Consider the following 20,598-nt stretch of genomic DNA (forward strand, 5'->3'; position numbering starts at 1 on the left):
AACTTTGTTAATGTTATAAAACTTTGGAGACTAGTGTAATAAACATTTCATAGTCCCCTCTCTTTCTGCATTATTTATCAATAATTCTTAATTTAAAAAATCTGCCCGCCCATGTAAAAACAAGTTATGTTGTTGCTATGCATTGATAAGTTATGTTTGGGGCAAACTTTATTCTCTTCGTAGAATCTCTTTTTACGCAACAGGACCACTCATGACCCTCCCCACCCCCCTTCATATTGTAAATATTAATATAATTTAGCCGTTGCAGGCTAGAATTAAGTTAATCCAATATGCAAAACAATTAGAAGACTAAAACGGGAAAGGACAGAAAAGAACCTAAAATCACTGGCCGATTTTTTTTTGTTCATAATTTTTCATCTGACAAGCCCCCCCCCCCCCTAAAAAATAACATTTTATTTTAACCACTTTGTGTCAGTTTACCTATCAATCCGCGAAATCATTCTGTCTAAGGTTAGATTTGATCTCCTTAACCTGAAGGGGGGGGGGGGGGTGGGGCGGGGTTTGGTCCACAAAAGAATTGTGGGGTCCTTTGGCATTATCTCCGACAGAAATTTGATACAAACTTTTGAAAATTATTCCATTAAGTCAGAATTCATGAGTTCTATTCACAAATTTTAGAATGGAAACATAATAAGAGTTTTTCTCGTATTCATTCGAATCCGGTGGATAGGAACCGGTTCTCATCCATACGAAAAAACTATGTCTAGCATCGTATTAAATCCGGTTTTCTACGAATATAGAAATGTACAATCATAAGATTAAAACCAGTTTTTTTAGCCCGTGCCTTCGGCATCTCGGGGCTAAAAAAAACTTGTTTTAATCTTATAATTGTACATTCTATATCCGCGGAAAGCCGTTTATAATACGATGAAAGAAATAACTATTAATATCATTATTTCCGCAGCTAGACAATGACATGTAAAAAGATTATTTTTAAATAATTTTATCATGATTAAAAAAAAGAGGAAATTATTTCTCTAAGAAAAACTTTGTGATCAAATAGATTTTACTTTATATGTTTTATTTAGATTTCAAATACATAACTAGTTGAGGACACTTTTTTGGTATATCTAAATATTTTAAGAGATTATACTATGAGTTGTTTGAATATGTACCCTTAATTTTTAAAATCAAATTATCTTTTTCTGATCATAATTATTGGTTGAAAAGTTTGAACACTGCTACTAACCAAACTAGATTTAATAAAAGTGAAAGTGTTTGAGCAAACAAATAGGATGACATTCTTATAAAACTTTGGGTACCAGTATCATTTACAGTTTAATGTCCCCTGCCTTCCTGAGTCCTATTTAGACTTAAATTTGCCAGGGTTTTGTATCTCATTAAGTTGAGTGTAGAATGTTTCTCATATATTAGCATTCCAAGTGTCAATTTTTACCCTCTTCAGTTGTCTAATTGAAATTCCTCCGCTCATAAACTAACATATTATCAAGGGAGGGAGTGGACAATGGGCTGTTTATTTCAGTAGTACCCAAAGTCTTAAAATAACGTTATCTTATTCGTTAGCGGCTTAACAACATTGTTTACCCAGATTGAATTTTGATTGGTTCGTTCGTTTAGATGAGTGTCCAAACGTTTCAACCACCAATTGTAATCTACAAAGGGGTCATTTTGTGTATAATCATTGGGGAGGTACATCCTTTTATAGATCAATGTCTTATCCCTGGTTTGATATGTGTCCTAGAACATTGAAGATATACATTATTTCATCGGCCATTGTCTTATCCCTTTTGCCTCACTAAAATCAGTTATCCCCTCTAAATTTTTAGTGAGGCAAACTGATTTTAGTGAGTCAAATTTTCTTTTCACCTCTGATTTTTAACAACAATTTTTTGTATGTTAAAATTATCCTACTCATCTGATATTTAACTATCTGCTTCCTGTTACAACAATGTTATAAGCAAAGCATCTCTATAATCAAATCCTAAAAATGTAAGTATGTCCTTAAACAGTATCCTGTATTTAAGAAGTTTTGAAATAAACTTACCTAGAATTTTGTTTAGACTTATGCTTTAATATTTTGCATATTCAGTTATAGCACTCTACAAGTGTAAGTGTTCGTTTGTTTGTGTCGTTCTTATACATGGTGTCATCCTTGTTATTAAACATATGAAAGTAAAATGGAATAATATTGTGTATGTATGTATGTAAAGACAGGTCACTTGGGAGCAAATAATTTTGACTCCAGAATTTAACTTCTTTACTCTAAAACACTTACTGTTATTAACCTAACAAGCAAAAGTTAACTATGAAATTGTTTGTTTTCTTCATGTTAGGGATAAAATAAGCTTTTTTGCTTTTTTTAGCTTTCCAAAAATACCCATCCTTTAAAGTTAGGTACTATTAATTGAAAATGAATATATTCACAAACTCAAGAATATCAGGGATCAAATGATGATACACAAAATTACCCCTTTCTGTAGATTACAATTTGTGGTTCTAACGTTTAGACACTCAACTTAATGAACCAACCAATCAAAATTCATTTAAGTACCCAAAGTTGTTAAGATAACGAATAAGAAAACTTTATTAGAATACTTTGGGGACTAGTTTAATAAATAGCTGATTGTCCCCTTCCATCCTGCAAAAATATATATAAGAAATTTGTATTTAAGCAAGGAAATATAACTTAAATAATAATTATGTTTTCTTTTAACAAACAAGTTGAACCATGAGAATATGATGATTATGTTGAATTACACTTCAGAATAAAGGAAGTAAATTTTTCGGGAATAGTCCCTTTTGTGGCGATTTGTCGTATTTTTAAAATGTATTTTAGGTTAGGTTAAGTTATATTGGGTTAGGTGATTGCCCCACTGTGTTAGGCAATTGGCCCCGCAGGGTTAGAGCTCCCCGCAGAGGCTAGAAATATGAGAAAAGCTACTGTGAAATATACGAAGAATGGCCCCTTTAGGTGCGTTGCTACAAAAGGGACTATACCAAAATTTTTCATATATACATTTTGTCAAAATTAAGAACAGTTTGACTTCATAAGAGCAATTGACTAAAAGGTTTCACACATCTTTACGGAAAATACGCGAAAAAATTTGACTCCCTATATTAAGAGCACTTGACTTAAAGGTTACATCCAGCTTTACGGAAGATATGCGGAAAAATTTACCCCCTTAATGAAGTCCTTTTCAAAAACTAAACCTTTTCAGGTTCCCGCCAGAAACCTGCACCAACATATCCAGTCCTTGCTACAGACAGTTCCTGGTGATAATATAACTATACTTTATTCAGGTACCAGCTAGAAACCTGCACCAACATATCCAGTCCTTGCTACAGACAGATCCTGGTGATAATATAACTATACTTTATTCAGGTACCAGCTAGAAACCTACACCAACATATCCAGTCCTTGCTACAGACAGATCCTGGTGATAATATAACTATACTTTATTCAGGTACCAGCTAGAAACCTACACCAACATATCCAGTCCTTGCTACAGACAGATCCTGGTGATAATATAACTATACTTTATTCAGGTACCAGCTAGAAACCTACACCAACATATCCAGTCCTTGCTACAGACAGATCCTGGTGATAATATAACTATACTTTATTCAGGTACCAGCTAGAAACCTACACCAACATATCCAGTCCTTGCTACAGACAGATCCTGGTGATAATATAACTCCCATGGAGCTGGAATTTAAGAACCTGTCCAATGTTAAAGCAGAGATGGGAAGGTAATTATTGTTTTCTTCTTTCTATAAAACAATCCATTATAAAAGCAACAGGAGGTCTATCTATCTGTATGTCTGTCTTTACCGAAGAATCCGCTGAACTGAAATGGTTCTTTTTACGATGTAGCTTCTCATAGGTCCTGGGAAGGTTTATAACAATTTTGGGAGAGGTTACCATCACCCTCCTAAAATTTAAGTTGGATGGGGAGCCCTCACTAAAATAAATCTTATAGAGGCCGCGTAGTCGCATGTAAGTAACATCGTCATCGGGTAGGTGATGAATTCTAATCTCGGCCTAAAAGTATGTATAAACGGGAAAAAATTTACTTATTGCTACTACATCAGATCCACGGCATTTTTTAGAATAGGGAGAACTAATATAATTCAAAACTATACATAGTTTGGACTTCAGGCATAGGTCGGGCAATCAAAGAGTTGGCTGTCAGTATTATTTATGATGTTAGTGTATTAAGAATTAAAGCAAAGGTCTTACTTAACGTTGTTTTATAGCCATCCGTCAGCCGTCTGAAAGCCTCAGAAAAATCAACCTTTTACTATATTAAAATCAGCTGGAAGTCTAAACCTAAACTAAATATTGCAATTCCTTTTTTCAAAACAGGTTTTCAAAACATTTAAACGAGTTTTAACTTGAGGCTTAGTGGCGGCTGACGCATCTGTTTGGCCCTGTTAATAATTATTTGCATTTTTAGTTTTGTGTCCGCAAACTTGCCCGCCAACAAGTTTAAGAATCGTCTGGTGAACATCCTCCCATTTGAATCCTCCCGCGTGTGCCTACAACCAAATAGAAATATGGAGGGAGCGGATTATATCAACGCCAGCTTCATCGACGGATACAGGTATGAACATGCTTTATGAATTGTACTTATATCAGTCACGCTTATAAATCTTGTATAAATAAGGATGTATAACAATACAACTTGGATCCCCATGTTGGGGATCTTTTTCGTCTGCTAGTAAATTCCTTTCTGCTTTTTATAGCAACATGGTTGTGTTAACATTCCCGACGATATTGATTGATTTTGAAAGACCCAATAGAAATTCGGCTCAGGGTCCTCGGGGCTGGGACATAAAGTTTTTTAACCCGTTTCCCTTCTATTGTTTTGCTTAATTATTACGCCTATGTTAAATTAAGTCAGTCTGATATGCCATATTGTAGTAAATATTGTTTTCAACGTCATCATATTATGAAAAAAAAACTTAATAAAAACATAATGTTTATATAGAACGAAGCTCAATTTTAGTTTTCTCACTAATTCAAGTCTGTCCGTTTCTGTGTTTGTCTGTCTTCTAAGAACTTGAAAACTGCTTTACTTATTAGCATATGCATTAAAGATACGATTGTAAAATTCATAAATATCTTGTTTAATGGATAATGAAGCATTTTATTGTCCTCTGACAAATAATTTACAAAACTATGAGCTAGGGGCGAAGTTTTTATAAGATCTTGTGTTGTTGATATCAAAATCCAGAGACCGCACAGACATCTTATTTTATAGAATTTATACAGGTTGTAAAATTATTACTGATATAGATAAAGTGGTCGAATTATATCTACTTGAAGTGAGCCACTAAATATCCCGCAATTAGTTAGCTTTGTTTGGGGGGTCATTTGTTGTGTATTCCGTAAAGTTTTGTGTAACCGTTTACTCAAATGCCATTTTTAAATCAAACTCTTCTTAATTCAAGCGTTCGGTCATAAATAAGAACACTTTGACTTAAGAAGAGCATTTTACGGAAAATGCGCGAAAATTTTTCCTCTTTTTTTTCATGATAAATATTTTTGTTATTTAAGGTTAGTCGTTCGATTCTTACTTTAAACAATACACACGACTATATAGGATATTGATATAAAAATAAAGTGTTAAATATTTCCACTGAAATGTGAATGTTTAGAATCAGAAAAGCGTAAAATGGAAAGATTATTATCCTAGTTTTAAATGAAAAAGGACTATCGGGAGGACAGTATAGTTGTTCAGGGAGGGAGGGGACATTGGGATCATTACACTAGTCCCCAAAGTTTTATAATAAAGTTTTCTTATTCATAGCTTAACAACTTTAATTTTAATTGGTGGGTTCAACAACAACAATGTGAGTGTTTAAACGTTTCAACCACAAATCTCGGAATGGGTGATTTTGTGTATCATCATTGGGGATGTACTGTACATATATTAATCGGTCATTGTCTTATCCTTTTATATCCCGGATAGTTGTCACATCCAGGGACTAAGGATAGATATTCACACATTTCCCTTCATTAAATCATGGTTGTTATGTGTTTTTATCCTCCATTTATTTTATTTATCCGTGGTAATAAAATTCCAAAATAGCTTTTTCTTAAGGTTATTGTCATTACTACATCATAATTCAAATGAATTTATTCTCTTAATATTTTACTTATGCCCTGAAAATTGTTTACAAATAGGAAACTAAACTCCTCTGGGCTCGGCAGCCGTAATTGAGACAAAAATTGTCTTTGTTGTTGTAATTGTGTACCTAGTTTTGAATGTAAAAGTATTGTGTGTAATGAAAGCTTTTTAATTTTCTTAATTTATTTTTGGCTCGATACAACTCTAAAGCAACCTCCAGTATATACATTTCTTCGATTTTTGGTGGATGATAATAAATAGTAAATACCTACCTGCCCTGTTTTATTATTACACTACCTTTATATATTTTTAAAAGATTTTTTTAGTAGAAAATAAAATTGAATTATCTTGAAAAATTATTCTATCTTGTATATTATATAAGAGTAAAAGAAGTTATAATTTTATTATTTTCTTCTATTTTTTTGTTGCTCTTTCAGTATTTGGTTTTCATGTATTATTAATTTAATCCAAGTTCTAACTAGCAAAGCTACTCCGGCAATCATTCCGTCTGTCTATAGCACTTTTGACAAGCATTTAATTTGAGCAATAATCGTTCCTAAAAAAAATTCTTTTATTTAGCCTTTTTATGTAAATTAAAATGCCCTTATGAATTTATTTTGCCTCTATTGGTCTTTATTGTTCTAGTTTTACTTCAAAACAATGTAATTTTTAGGTACATCTGACATTTCTGAGATTTCTTTACAAACTAAAAGAAATATAATTTTTTTATATATTTTATCTAAAGGGTCTACACAATGGCTGATAAATTGATATACATCCCCAATTACCCCTTTTGTAGATTATAATTAGTGGTTGAAACGTTTGAACACCTAATAAACCAACCAATCATTATTCAGTAAAAGTCTCTAAAGTTTTCAAGCTAACGAATAAGAAAACGTTCTTATAAAACTTTGGGGACTAATAAACAGCTCATTGTCCCCTCTCTCTCTCTGATTTTATCTGTATTTTATTTAAACATAAATAAAAATTAAATTGAATTATAGTGAAATCTCGTAGTACAAAGTTAAAACTTTTACAGATATTACAAAACTATGGGGATAAGGTTTTGTTACGTTAGAGACGGATAAAATTAAAATCTTTCTAGAAAAATAAATTAGATAAATAATCAAATATCACATTTTTAATGTAATTGAGCATGCTGAAATTAATATCACTAAAAAAATTAATGTGATTTTTGACATGCGTTCACTAGGTTTCACTATTGTGTATTCCTTATAAATAATTTAATTCGTTCCATGAAGTAATTTTGATAATAAATAGAAATTTTCTGTTAAAAGTTTCATATTATGTGTAAATTACGTATTAATATTTGCTTATTTGTAGGTATCTGAGTGCCTATATAGCCACCCAGGGTCCCCTGAACATTAATGTTGTAATATTTGTAGGTATCGGAGTGTCTATATAGCCACCCAGGGTCCCCTGAACATTAATGTTGTAATATTTGTAGGTATCTGAGTGCCTATATAGCCACCCAGGGTCCCCTGAACATTAATGTTGTAATATTTGTAGGTATCGGAGTGTCTATATAGCCACCCAGGGTCCTCTGAACATTAATGTTGTAATATTTGTAGGTATTTGAGTGCCTATATAGCCACCCAGGGTCCTCTGAACATTAATGTTTAATTATTTGTAGGTATCGTAGTGCCTATATAGCCACCCAGGGTCCCCTGAACAATAATGTTGGATTATTTATAGGTATCGGAGTGCCTATATAGCCACCCAGGGTCCCCTGAACATTAATGTTTGATTATTTCTAGGTATCGCAGTGCCTAAATAGCCACCCAGGATCCCCTGAACATTAATGTTGTAATATTTGTAGGTATCGTAGTGCCTATATAGCCACCCGGGGTCCCCTGAACTTTAATGTTGTATTATTTGTAGGTATCGGAGTGTCTATATTGCCACCCAGGGTCCCCTGAACATTAATGTTGTAATATTTGTAGGTATCGTAGTGCCTATATAGCCACCCAGGGTCCCCTGAACGAGACTGTGGAGGATTTCTGGAGAATGTTATGGGAGCACAACTCCACCATTGTGGTCATGCTCACCAAGCTCAGAGAAATGGGCAGGGTAAGTTTATTTATTTTAGTTTAAATATGGAAGAGGGAGGGAGGGTGGTTACACTGGTCCCCAAAGGTTTATAATAACGTTTTCTTTATTCATTAACTTTGGGGAACAAAATGGATTTTAATAGGTTGGATCATTAAGTTGAGTTTCCGTAGGTACATTTCAACCACTAATTGTAATCAATAGAAAGGATAATTTTGTGTATCATCATTGGGGATGTACATCAATTTATCGGCCATTGTCTTATCCCTTTAGATCCTTGGTAAATTATACTTGTTTACAAAGTTTTAAACACACATTTTTACATTCGTTGGTGAATAAACTTAGGGGATTTTTAAAAGATCTTGTTTGGGTTTCAGTGTCTTAGCTTTCCCATCAATTAATAAATTCTAAGTTTCGTACGTTTGAATGTACATTAATTTATTGTCCATTGTCCTATCTCTTAAAATCTCCGCACTTTCTGAAATATTTATAAAATCTGCTCGTAAACTAATCTTTAAAATTATGGAAGCGACCGGCTGAGCTGTTTATGAGATCTTAACGAGCTGAGAGGGCTATAAACTTATTTTTCAAACATTGAAATATGGAAAGGCAAGAAATAGGTCTTGAGTAAAAGTGGAATTAGAATTTTAGAAATGATGACATTAACTGTCATAAATACAAGTACCTTTTGTATTAGAATATAAGTATTCCAGGAGAAGTATTGTGTTATCCTACTTTTTCCATTGTCTAATTCAATTTTAAAACTTTTATTCAATAATTTAAAGTTGAGCTGTAGTAAGTAGGACAGGACATAGTCACAGAGGGACACATTTTATTGTACTCTTTAGACATTTATATAAGCGGATGCGCCCCTAGTGACTACGATCTAGGGTTCTTTGTTTGGAGAGGGCTAGGAAGAGAGAAGATTATATCCTAAACTATCCCAAGACTAATATAAATAATTTTTAAAAGCAAAGTTTGGATCATGGAAAAAAAACGAAGTAGCTGGTTTCGTCGTTTTTTTACAGTAGCTTTTTCCCAATTTTTAGCCCCTGCAGGGGGGCTCTAACCCTGCTGGGGCAATCTTTAACGTTTATATAATCTAACCTATCAAAAACTATTGTGAAAATACGACGAAACTCGCTACTTCGTTTTCTTTCCATGATTCCGAAGTTTTTCTGTAATAAGGGTCAGTCCGTCTGTACATCTGTATCCTGTATTCAATTTGCAACAAATTTACAATTTTGTTTACATTTATATTCTGCTTATTCAGTTCGGACACTCTACTTCAGTGTTAATGTTCGTTTGTCCTACGGTTTAAGAGCTTCGCTTTTATGTATGTTGTCATCCTTGTTGTCATACCTGACGTATGAGTATATGTTATTGTGCAATACTTAAAGAATAAAGAGGCCTATATAGTATCTGTGCAATATGCATCTACATATATTAAATCCTTGTTTTATCTAATATCCATCTCATTACAACCAGTGCATTCTAATCCTAGAACAAGAAACTCAATAAATAAGTACGATATTAGATTAAATACAGGAGTGTTTTGATTAAATCAGGGCTCGGCAGTTGGAGAAACAGTCGCTATTTTTCCAGACAGCCGCAGCTATTTTTTAAAAGTTCAGTCGGTCATCTTACAATAAAAACCAGTCTAAAGCACATAAAATCTGCAGCATGGCTGTCCTAAAAAAATAAGTGGCTGCCGACAGAGAGAGAGGGGACCATGTGATATTTATTACACTAGTCCCCAAAGTTTCATAATAACGTTTTCTTATTTGTAGACTTAACAACTTTGGGGACTTAAGTAAATTTTTTTTAGTTGATTCATTAAGTTGAGTGTTAAACGTTTTAACCAAAAATTTTAACCTACAGAAGAATTAATTTTGTGTATCATCATTGTGGATGTACATCATTTTATCGGCCATTGTCTAATCCCTAGGCTGCCGAGCCGTGGATTAAACAATTTAGATATAGATAGGATCCAATTTCTAACAGATATGTATGTACAGTGTACACATAATTTTCTTACAAAACAATTTCTTGTGAAATATAACTGTACATTTATATATTCTTTTGCACATGGAGGGTGGGGATATTACACTAGTCCCCAAAGTTTTATAAAATGTTTTCTTATTTGTTGGCTTAACAACTTTGAGGAGTTTATAGAATTTTAATTGATTGATTAATTTGAGTGTCCAAACGTTTCAACCACTAATTGTAATCTACAGAAGGAAAAACTTTAAATATCATCTTTGGGAATCAATTTATTGGCCATTGTCTTATCCCTATAGATCCCTGACTTTTGCATCTTTTATACAATTAGTTTGTGTAGATGTAAAAATACTTATTTAAAAGATTTTATCATTTAATACCTATAGTTGCGATAACTTTTACTACACAGAAACGGCTAGTACATAGATAGGATGGACTTTTTTCCTGTGATTGATTTACAACCTATTTATTACTTACAATATTAAGCAGCTAAAACTCACATATCGCCCCTTGTCTTATCTCTACTATATTTTAAACACTACAGTGTCCATTTTTACAAAAAATGTTTTCCTATTAGGCTATTATAGTATTAGAAATTTTTGTCTGAAGCTTAGGATTTCAATAATTACTGATCCGATTGGGTTCTTTTTTTTAGGCAAGCTTCAAGCTTCACGTTGGTTCAGTGATGGTTTTAGGCTAATTTATTTTCAGATTTAAGTCTTTGGATAGTTCTAAGATATTTTTTTAACCTTTTCTGCCAATTTGAAAACAGAGCAACTAGATGCTAAGGGCGTAGCCGCTAGTAAAATTTAAAGTGACTATGATATTCAATCAACCAATTACACAGAAAGTCACCATCTTAATAATTTCAGGACAAATGCGCCGGCTACTGGCCGACCGACAGATCAGCAAGATACCAGTACTTTGTGGTGGATCCTCTTGCTGAATATAATATGCCACAATACATTCTTAGAGAATTCAAGGTAACAAAAGTTTTTAATTTCCACGCAGAATGTAATCTGTAAGGCTTAGCTTCCCTTATACTGTGTGTATAATATTTTTTTGTGCCTGTTTTCTCTTAATTATAAGCCTTTTATAAATATCGTTAGATTTTTAGTCACACATAAATCAATTAATCAAATATTTCCAATTAATTAACTTAGTGTTTAAGGTTTTTAACTTAGCAAAATTTAGATAATTTAAAAATGTGTGATTTTTGCAAATATTATAACACAGACAGATTAAAAGACAATAGAGGTGGAGGGGGCACTTTTTGAAATCGACACAAAAATACGGGTAAAAATGTTACACTAATGAGATTTTTATTGGTAGTTGCTTTAATTAATAACACTAGTACTCAAAGTTTTATAACAACTTTTCTTATTCGTTGGCTTAACAATTTTGAGGACTTTAGTGAATTCTGATGGGTTGATTCATTAAGCTGAATGTTAAAACGTTTTAACCACCAATTTTAATTTACGGAAAGGGTAATTTTGTGTATCAACATTGGGGAGTACAACAATTTATAGACCATTGTCTTATCCCTTTAGATCCCTGGTATTTAAGGCTAAGTTCCTTTATTTTCATTAAAAAAAATCGGGTTCTACCTCTTGGTTAAAAACTGTAATACACATATAGTAGGTATGTTTTCATGCAGCTCCGTAGTTTAATTACATTCAGAGCACACAACATCCTGATTGGAGATGCTCTTTAGGTTAACTTACACGACCAGGGCAGTTCAGCATTTTATGCTCCTAGCCTGCTTTTCTATTATGAAAACATTATACCGGTAAAAGTAAATGTTTTTATTGTAAAAATGTATCAGTTACTGACATAATAACTTTGTGTTAGAAATGAGCTTTTAGTTCTACTTTTAGCTGTTGTAATTTAATATTGAAATTTCTGAGGTTTTCAACTCACTAAAATTTCATTTTAAGATGCCTATGACTTTTTTTGTTATTGGAGCTGGAGGCTTCAAATTTGGGGTATTGGGTCTACTTGTGGCAGTCTTTTAGCGGTGTATTTCCAGCAGGCTTCCTTTATGTATCACACTTTCATATATTAAAACACACACCCGCATAAATGCAAAGAAAACGCGCAAGAAATTGCTTTTTAACCCGGACAAACTTTTGCCATTTGAAAGCCTAGGAACTCAACTCTCTGTTGCACACTAAACAGAAAAGTTGGTAGGAGAGCATTCCATATTACATATAATTATGTTACAGGGAGAAAGGGACTCATATTCTTAATAATAAAGTAAATAGTTGGTAGAGGAGAGTATCCCATATTACATATAATTATGTTCAAGAGAGAGAGGGACTCATATTCTTAATAATAAAGTAAATAGTTGGTAGAGGAGAGTATCCCATATTACATATAATTATGTTCAAGAGAGAGAGGGACTCATATTCTTAATAATAAAGTATTTAATACCAAGATGTTAAGCCCTTTATTCTTTAATTAAATTGAAAATAATGGGTATTGTGTTAGGATTTCGTTTATTTGTTTATTTTCTATAGGCTTATTGTGTAATGAATTGATATGCAGGGTTGGAGCACCACAAGTATAAGCCCCGCAGGGTTAGGGCATCCAGCAGGTGTTAGCCCCCCCCCCCCCACCATAATTTTATATTTATTTGATTGGGGGAGGGAGGGTGATGTGAGTCCACCTGTCAATAAAAATCTGCTTATTGAAAGAAATTTTAAAGGATTTTTCTTGAAATAATTTTTTGTTGCTTAAATTTCTAATCACAATTAGTAAAACGAAGCTACTTACCTAACAAATTTGCTTTTGTGTCCTAAATATTAAAAGGGGGGAGGCGGATGTGCCACTTTTTGAAACCAAAACTAAAAGTCAACAAAGGAACTCAACTAAATAAAGAGTTACAGGTCTGAGATTTTGCATGGCAGTTGCTTTATAGAGGTACAATATGGAACTGTGAAGAAACGGCTGCGCAACCGCCGAAAACCGCCGTTTCCCGCCGAATTTTTTTGCAATTTCTCGGCGGTTTTCGGCGGATGCGCCGCCGTTTCTTCACTGTTCCATATTGTAACCCTTTGAAGCAACTGCCATGCAAAATGTCAGACCTGTAACTCTTTTTTAGTTGAGTTCCTTTGACTTTTAGTTTTGGTTTTAAAAAGTGGCACATCCGCCTCCCCCCTTTAAATCATGCACTATTAGCCATCATTATCAGATTTTAAGGTCCATAATGGTAGCTTTTTGGGTGTTCTCATCCTTGTTTTACAAAAATTGACAAAATTTAGTTTTCTATTTAGAAACCATCTTGATTTAGTTATCCTTTTAAATACAGTAATTCCCAGTTGGAAGAGTGGCAAAAGAAATTTTTCTAAACCTTTCTTTGATTTAATCAGCGCAAGAGATAGAAAGGGAAGAGAGGAGTGACTTGATCAAATTATTGTTCACTATTTTTAGTAGCGAAGCTACTTTATAATTCACTTTGTCTGTCTGTCTGTCCGTCCGTCAGTTAGTCAGGTATGGGGAAAATTTGATTTTCTCACCTGCTTTTAAAGATAGACAGCTGAAATTTTAAGTGAAAATGACTATGACATAGGCGCATCCAATCTATACATAGTTTTGTCCGTCTGTCTGTCGGTCATACTTTAACAGATTTAAACGGTATTTTTTTAGAATTTCGTGAGTTTCTTGGAAGTTTTGCTTATTTTCTCCCTTTATTCGTCTTTATATATGAGAAATAAACATCAGCTCATTAACTCACTTTGTCTGTTAATTCCATGGTTTTTAGTGCTTCGCTACTTATGGATGTTGTCATCCTTGTTCATTTTCTTATTTCTTATTTTAGATTGATTGTGAAAAAAAAAGATTTTCTTCACATTTTCAATAATTTTTTTTACATTGAATGGAAAGAACATTTAGTTATCAATATACCTATGTATATTTGTTTTTTGATATAAATTTGGTATTTTTGCCTAAATTACAGGAAGAGAGGTGACATTGGACTGTAAATTACACTGTTTCTTAAAGTTTAATGTTTATGTTATCTTATTCGATGGCTAAAAGAATTCGGTTACTTTTATTGAATTTTGATTGGTTGGTTTAATTTCAATTTACAGCAGGGGTAATTTTGTTTATCATCATTGAGTGTTTACAGTACAGTACATTAACACATCGTCCATGATATCTGTTACATTATCTTTTGGTATGAGGATTAATTTCTATTGGTCCAATAATTAAAACGTTTTCTATTCGTTGGTTTAATAACTTTGGGATTTAATGAATTTAGTTTAGTTGGTTCCCAAAACTGAGTGTCCAACGTTTCAACCACTAATTCGAACCTCAGAAGGGGTAATTTTGTGTATCATCATTGGACATGTACATTAATTTATCGACCATTTTCTTACCCTTTAGATCCTTGCAAAATAACTACAATTATGTTTTTTCCATTATGATTAGTATAATAATAATTGTTTCAGGTGACAGACGCGCGAGACGGTCAGTCCAGGACGATCCGACAATTCCACTTTACAGACTGGCCCGAGCAGGGGGTACCAAAGTCAGGGGAAGGGTTCATTGACTTCATTGGTCAGGTGCACAAAACGAAGGAACAGTTTGGCCAAGAAGGACCTATCACAGTTCATTGCAGGTTAATGTTATTTTTAATTGGCCATTGAGTGATATTCCAAAATGATAAAAAATAATAAAGTTATTATTAATACTAGGTAGGTACTTTTAAAAGTATATTTTTTCATCTAAAACTGTTACTCATTCTAAATTTAGAAGCTAACATTTGTCCTATATTAATTTTCATTTTAAAAGAACAATTCAAGTTCTTATTTTCAAAATTTTAATTTATTTTTATTATGGCTTCGAAACCGATTACTAACCGTTGGATTAGAACCAGTTCTCACCCATAATGCAAAAATTATGTATAGCATCGTATTACAGACAATTTTCCACGAATATTGGAATAAAAATCATTAGATTAATAACAGTTTTGCAAGCGCAGTCCTTTGGAGGCTAACAAAACAGATGTTAATCTTAATTTTTTTATTTTAATATCCGTGGGAAGCTAATCATTATACGAAATTATAATTTTCCAACTTGAAATTCAATTTTAGTGCCGGTGTTGGACGTACAGGAGTGTTCATCACGCTGTCCATAGTTCTGGAGAGGATGCAGTACGAGGGGGTCGTAGATGTCTTCCAGACTGTCAGAACTCTCAGGACACAGAGACCAGCCATGGTCCAGTCCGAGGTGTGTAACTTAAAAACATTGCAGCACTCGCCAGGGGTCTATATTTTGCACTAGATTCATTTTTCTACCCGATGCAAGGATAGAAAAAAGGAAAAATGTTTTTAGTACTCTTTATTTCATTCATTTTTTCCCCTCCCACATATTTTTCTTGTTTTCCACCAGCCCCTATGGAGGAGGAAAAATGTTTTCTGTAAGTACTCTTTTTTTTTCTTTCAATAAAAACTTTGAAATAATAATATTTATTACAAAACCTACCAACATACATACCCTAGTTAAAGAGTAGCAAGGATCCTAAGAGGGTAGATAATTTAGGCAACTTTAGTTTACTTTAACTAAACTCTGTTACTTCATTACTAAAGTTTAAAGGATCAATAGAAGTTTAGTTACATAATTGGGAGGGAGGGGGGAATAAATAAATATCCTGAGAATTATATTTTATGTCTCATAATTTTAGTTGAAATCGCGAAACTGGCATAGTAAAACTTGTTACGGTTGATTCTTTATTCCCTAGAACAACTCTGAGTTATTTTTTGTGCCTTTTTCACCAAAAGGCATCTAGTGTTCAATTATTCCACCGATTCAAATCATTGCTCTCTCGTCATTTCTATGGCCTTTGGAACTTCTTAAATGATGGTCCCCATAAAGTTGGTTAGTTACGCTAATAGAGACACTACACTTAACTACACATAATCTAGAGACACATTCTCTAAATCAGCCAATAAGAAGTTTTATTTCCCTTCTTCCATGGAAACTATTATTATTATTTCGTGGTATAGATTAAAGAATCCGATATTTAAAAAAAAATATTAACTAAATCCTAATCTTTCAGGATCAGTACCAGTTCTGTTATCGTGCCGCCCTGGAGTACCTATCTTCCTTTGATCATTACACGGACAGTTGACAATCCTCCGCTCTGGAACTCGGAGTCTGAGCTAACTATGTCATCCTTCGCTTATTTGGTGAGTTCTTGGATTCTTTAGAGTAAAACACTAGGTAGAGGGGGAAGGGGTTAAATAACCGCATGTCCCCGCCCATAGAACCCTATGCCGACTTTCAATTGGGTCTTGTAAAAGTTAACCAATAGCTTCGGGAATATTAACACAGGCAAGACCCTACAAAAGATCAGAAGGCAATTTTCTAGCAGACGAAAAAGATCCTAAACAGGGAAATCCAGGTAGTTGTCGGGTTAATCAACTATTTTTATAGATTTATTTTTGATTCATTAAATTGATTTATTACCCATAGTTTCTCAGGGTTTGGACATCAGAAGTTGTGGAGTACATTATGACAATTATTCTATTCATTATGAGCAGCTTAAGCTGAACATTTATAGGAGCTTTCATGATTATGGCAGGTGTTCCAGATTATATAACCATAACAAATTTCTCTTGATGGAATAAGGATTATTGTATCTATTTAATCAAAAACTTTCATTGGTGATTTTATCAAATGGTTGAGTTAAAATAAGTTAAGAAGCATTCGAATTATGTATAAACTAGTTGTTTTGATCTTAGCTTTTAGAGAAGGGCAGTCGAGTTTGGGGAAATAGCCTAAAACCATCTCTAAGACATTCATAAAGCTTCACTGAAAAGTACAACCACGTTGGACCAGTAATTTTCGAGATCTTTAGCTTCGAACAAAAAATCTCACTTCTATATATTATAGGATTGTTTTTTCCCTGATTTTATTTATCTAATGAACATGTTATTAATTGTAGGAGCAAACATGAGGCGACGACATCGTAGGTCAGCTCAGTTGACCTTTGTCATGGAGTTCCCAGCCGGAGAGCCGAGCAGCTGCTCACCCTCCAACAGTGGATCTCTCTGGTCTCAGATACACAACCGCCCCTCCCCCCAGTCCCACCTTCCTCCTTCCTCAGGCCCGGGTTTCGCCGCCGCCCTCCTTGCGTCCGCCGAGAACGGCTTGTCACTGTCAATGGCACCCGCGCAGCAGTCGGCGGTAGTTAGCGGGCAGCAAATGCCTGCACTACCGCCTGGATCTGGCCCTACCAACAGAGTTCTGATAATTTGCCGTCACTGGTTTGTTTCAGTGACTCGTCACTGCACCAGATGCATGCCCAGACAGCAGCGGGTTTATGGTCTTTCCCCACAGGATCCTAGATTTACAGGGGCCAATGCTCCTCGCACATCTTCCGGTGCCCGTGGTGGTCAAGACCCCGCACTACAAACAGCTATTACTGCTGCGGTCCTAGAAGAAAGTCGGCAACAACAAATACGATATATTCGTAGCCGTGCCGTTCAGGACGTTGAGACCATTGGTGCCGATGGCAGAATTGCCAGTGACAACGTGGATAATACCAGCGCTCTTGAAGCCGGCCACCAAATTCAGCATCCGCTGGACAACAGTGGTGGCAGCGGATATAGCGGTCAGCAGCGGCATGAATATCGTTTCAGCGGCGCCAGTGCCCCTGTTCCGCCAGGATATGAACACCACCAGGGCTCCAGTAACTCGGACAGCCCGCCATACCTGCCCTCCAGAGAACATCATCAGTCAGCTGGAGGAGGGTGGAGCGGCCACACCGCCAAGTATCACCTGAACAACCCCCAGCAGGACAGACCTGTGTAAATGTTCCCCCCTCCAACTTAACCATGTTGTGTACCATGATTGACCAGAGGAATTCATTCTAAATAGCATAATTTAGATTAATTTACTAATGAAACCTAAATTTATCACACACTCGCGCCTATTTCATAATTCTTAGACAATAGAAGATGTTGAAATCACTCTGAGAGGAATGTTATGTTTGCCAGACCAGATTAAAAAAAAAGTTAACAAAAAAATTTGTTTCCAAAAACTTTATAAAGAGCTAACCATAAGCAGTGCCAATGTCTCGTAGCACCAACACACACCGAGTGAATGATACAATGAATGTTATTTTTTTTTCCAAACCAAGAGAAAAAGTTGAGTGAGAGAGATTCTAAACTTAACATCCTTCCAGTTATTTTATCCTTCTCAAGTGTTTTAGTCAAATTAATTTATTCTAAACTAGTTATAGGCAAGATAAACTATTATTAAATCATTATAATTGTTACCCTGGTATACTATAACTACATACTTACAAATACTCTTCATTCAGAACCAATACTCTTTAATTATTCCTTATAAACAATATATATAAACTTGTATAAATATTGTATAATCAGTATTGTGAGGACGAAAGGAATCTAAAAGAAGACAACAAACAAATTAAAATATGTATTCTCTACTTAATTTTTGCATGTATGACATGTTAAAACACTGAATGATGACATCTTACAAACTATTTGATGTTTCATAAGCTGTGTAGATTTAGAATACAACAACACAACCATACTAAATAAAATAATCTTCTTCAGTATAAAATAAAAAGAACGTACACTGTGCAAGCGTGGTGTACGACAACAAAAAAACTACGTGGATAAATTTTCTGGCAAAAAGTTACTTAGTGCCACTATGACTTGACAACGAGTACAATATTAATATTTGTTACTGTGAAACTATTCTTTAATAAGATGCATTATTATCACTATTAAATACACAATAAAAAAGGCAGCTTTCACATAATACACAAAAACTTTATTTGTGTACAAAAATCTCAAATAAAAACGTTTTATCAATATTGTTTAAAAAGTGAAAGAAACTTATCTATTACACGCAGCTAAAAAGAAGAATAAAATAGTCTAATAAAATATGAAGGCTAGGCCAATATTTCAACTAGTCATGTTACCAGATCTGTTCAGATAAAGGACGGACAGACAACCGTTTTATGATCTGAGCAAGCCTTGCCTTTTAATTTGTTTTTATCAAATTATTTGCCCTTTTTAAACCTTTACCGTAGTGATACAATTGTGTGCGCATGGTCTATTAAAGTATTTTTGCATTAATAAATTACAGTATTCACAAATTTACATTTAAGCTTGTTATTATACTGCATTTGATAAAGAAACATTTATATTTAGTATTCGGAATGAATGTTTAACATTTTATAAAATGTATTTATAGCTGCAATCATGTATTTAAGCCTAAAAAAAGTTAATGCAAGAATACTTAAGGACCATTGTATAAATGTAAAAAGAATCCTTTGGCGGCCACTGATATATTCTCTACCTAACCCCTGATATTACAGCTATCCTGTTTTCTCAGTGGTTGTCCAAGGATTCCAGCTGAATGTAAAAGATTGAGCACTAATTATTATTTGATGACATCGGCACCCATTCAAAATGCAACTGCACAATGGTACCGCAAAGGATGACAGGTTAAAAAATAAATACCACAAAATTATTTGTCCTTGGAGCCTCAAAATTTTTGTAACCGCGCTTCAAGTGACAAGTTCTATTTTGTATCACAGCTCAGTTTCCAGTTTCAAAATCTAAATTTTATAATTTTCAACCTTTTGGAAATTTAAAGAAATTCTTCCAACATTATTTGGAAAAGCTCAAAATATTTAGCACCGTATTTTCCATGTTTGTATATTTTTGAGAATATTTGTTATTTGTTATCTCTGTGTGCATGTGTGGCAGATTTTGTCAACTTCAGATAAATTCTTTTCCAGTATGGCTTCAAAACCGATTAATATCCGCACAGCTATCCTCAACAGTTTAGCGGATTTATAACCAACACGCTCCAAGCGGTCAATGGATCCTAAAAATAGACATACTTGCTGAATCATACCTGGTTTTACCAAAATTATACCTGCTCCTTCTTCGGGACTATATGCTTTTAAATATTTTCACTTAAATTACCCTATTATTTGACTTAAAAATAGCGTTCGACAAGACATCCTGTCGAGCTGTTTATACGTTTTATTACCAAAAAGGAGTCATTTGCATTTAATATATTGATAAAATTGTTAACAGCGTTTGCTAAAACCATTATTTACAGTGTTTGTTTTTATACAAAATTACCATTCAAATATTAGAATGTTAATTCATACATTCACAAAACTTACTACTTAACATTATAAGATTACTAATTGGTCAACCTGATCTTCTAGGGGAGGTGGGGGAGGAGGAAAATAGCCTAAAATAACTAAAAAAAAAATTATTGTGCTTTCTTGAAAAGTACAACCTAACAACTTTTCAGATCTTAAGCTTTATAAAACAAACTGGCTAATGTGAAGGAAACAAAGTTGCGGTTTTCGTTATATTTTCACATTAGCTTTTATCCTATTTCTAGCTCC

General features: G+C 33.9%; 1 protein-coding gene across 11 annotated transcripts in view; it reads left to right on the forward strand.

Annotated features, from left to right (window-relative positions):
* The window catches only part of Lar (tyrosine-protein phosphatase Lar), a 248,844-nt gene extending 229,760 nt beyond the window's left edge, over positions 1-19,084 (forward strand). For 8 of the 11 annotated variants that reach the window (XM_080158791.1, XM_080158793.1, XM_080158790.1 and 5 more), the window contains 8 exons: positions 3,611-3,732; positions 4,440-4,586; positions 8,081-8,207; positions 11,060-11,170; positions 14,639-14,808; positions 15,284-15,419; positions 16,249-16,378; positions 17,137-19,084. In XM_080158791.1, the coding sequence (XP_080014917.1) occupies positions 3,611-3,732; positions 4,440-4,586; positions 8,081-8,207; positions 11,060-11,170; positions 14,639-14,808; positions 15,284-15,419; positions 16,249-16,320 (885 nt within the window). In that variant the 3' untranslated portion in view covers positions 16,321-16,378; positions 17,137-19,084. Of the gene's footprint in view, positions 1-3,364; positions 3,473-3,610; positions 3,733-4,439; positions 4,587-8,080; positions 8,208-11,059; positions 11,171-14,638; positions 14,809-15,283; positions 15,420-16,248; positions 16,379-17,136 lie in introns of those variants that run through there. The other 3 variants (XM_080158788.1, XM_080158796.1, XM_080158794.1) reach the window with 2 other exon arrangements.
* The last annotated feature ends 1,514 nt before the right edge of the window (positions 19,085-20,598 follow it).

The sequence above is a fragment of the Acartia tonsa genome, chromosome 4 (assembly GCF_053477335.1).
Source record: "Acartia tonsa isolate MP-2025a chromosome 4, ASM5347733v1, whole genome shotgun sequence".
Lineage (NCBI taxonomy): Eukaryota > Metazoa > Arthropoda > Copepoda > Calanoida > Acartiidae > Acartia > Acartia tonsa.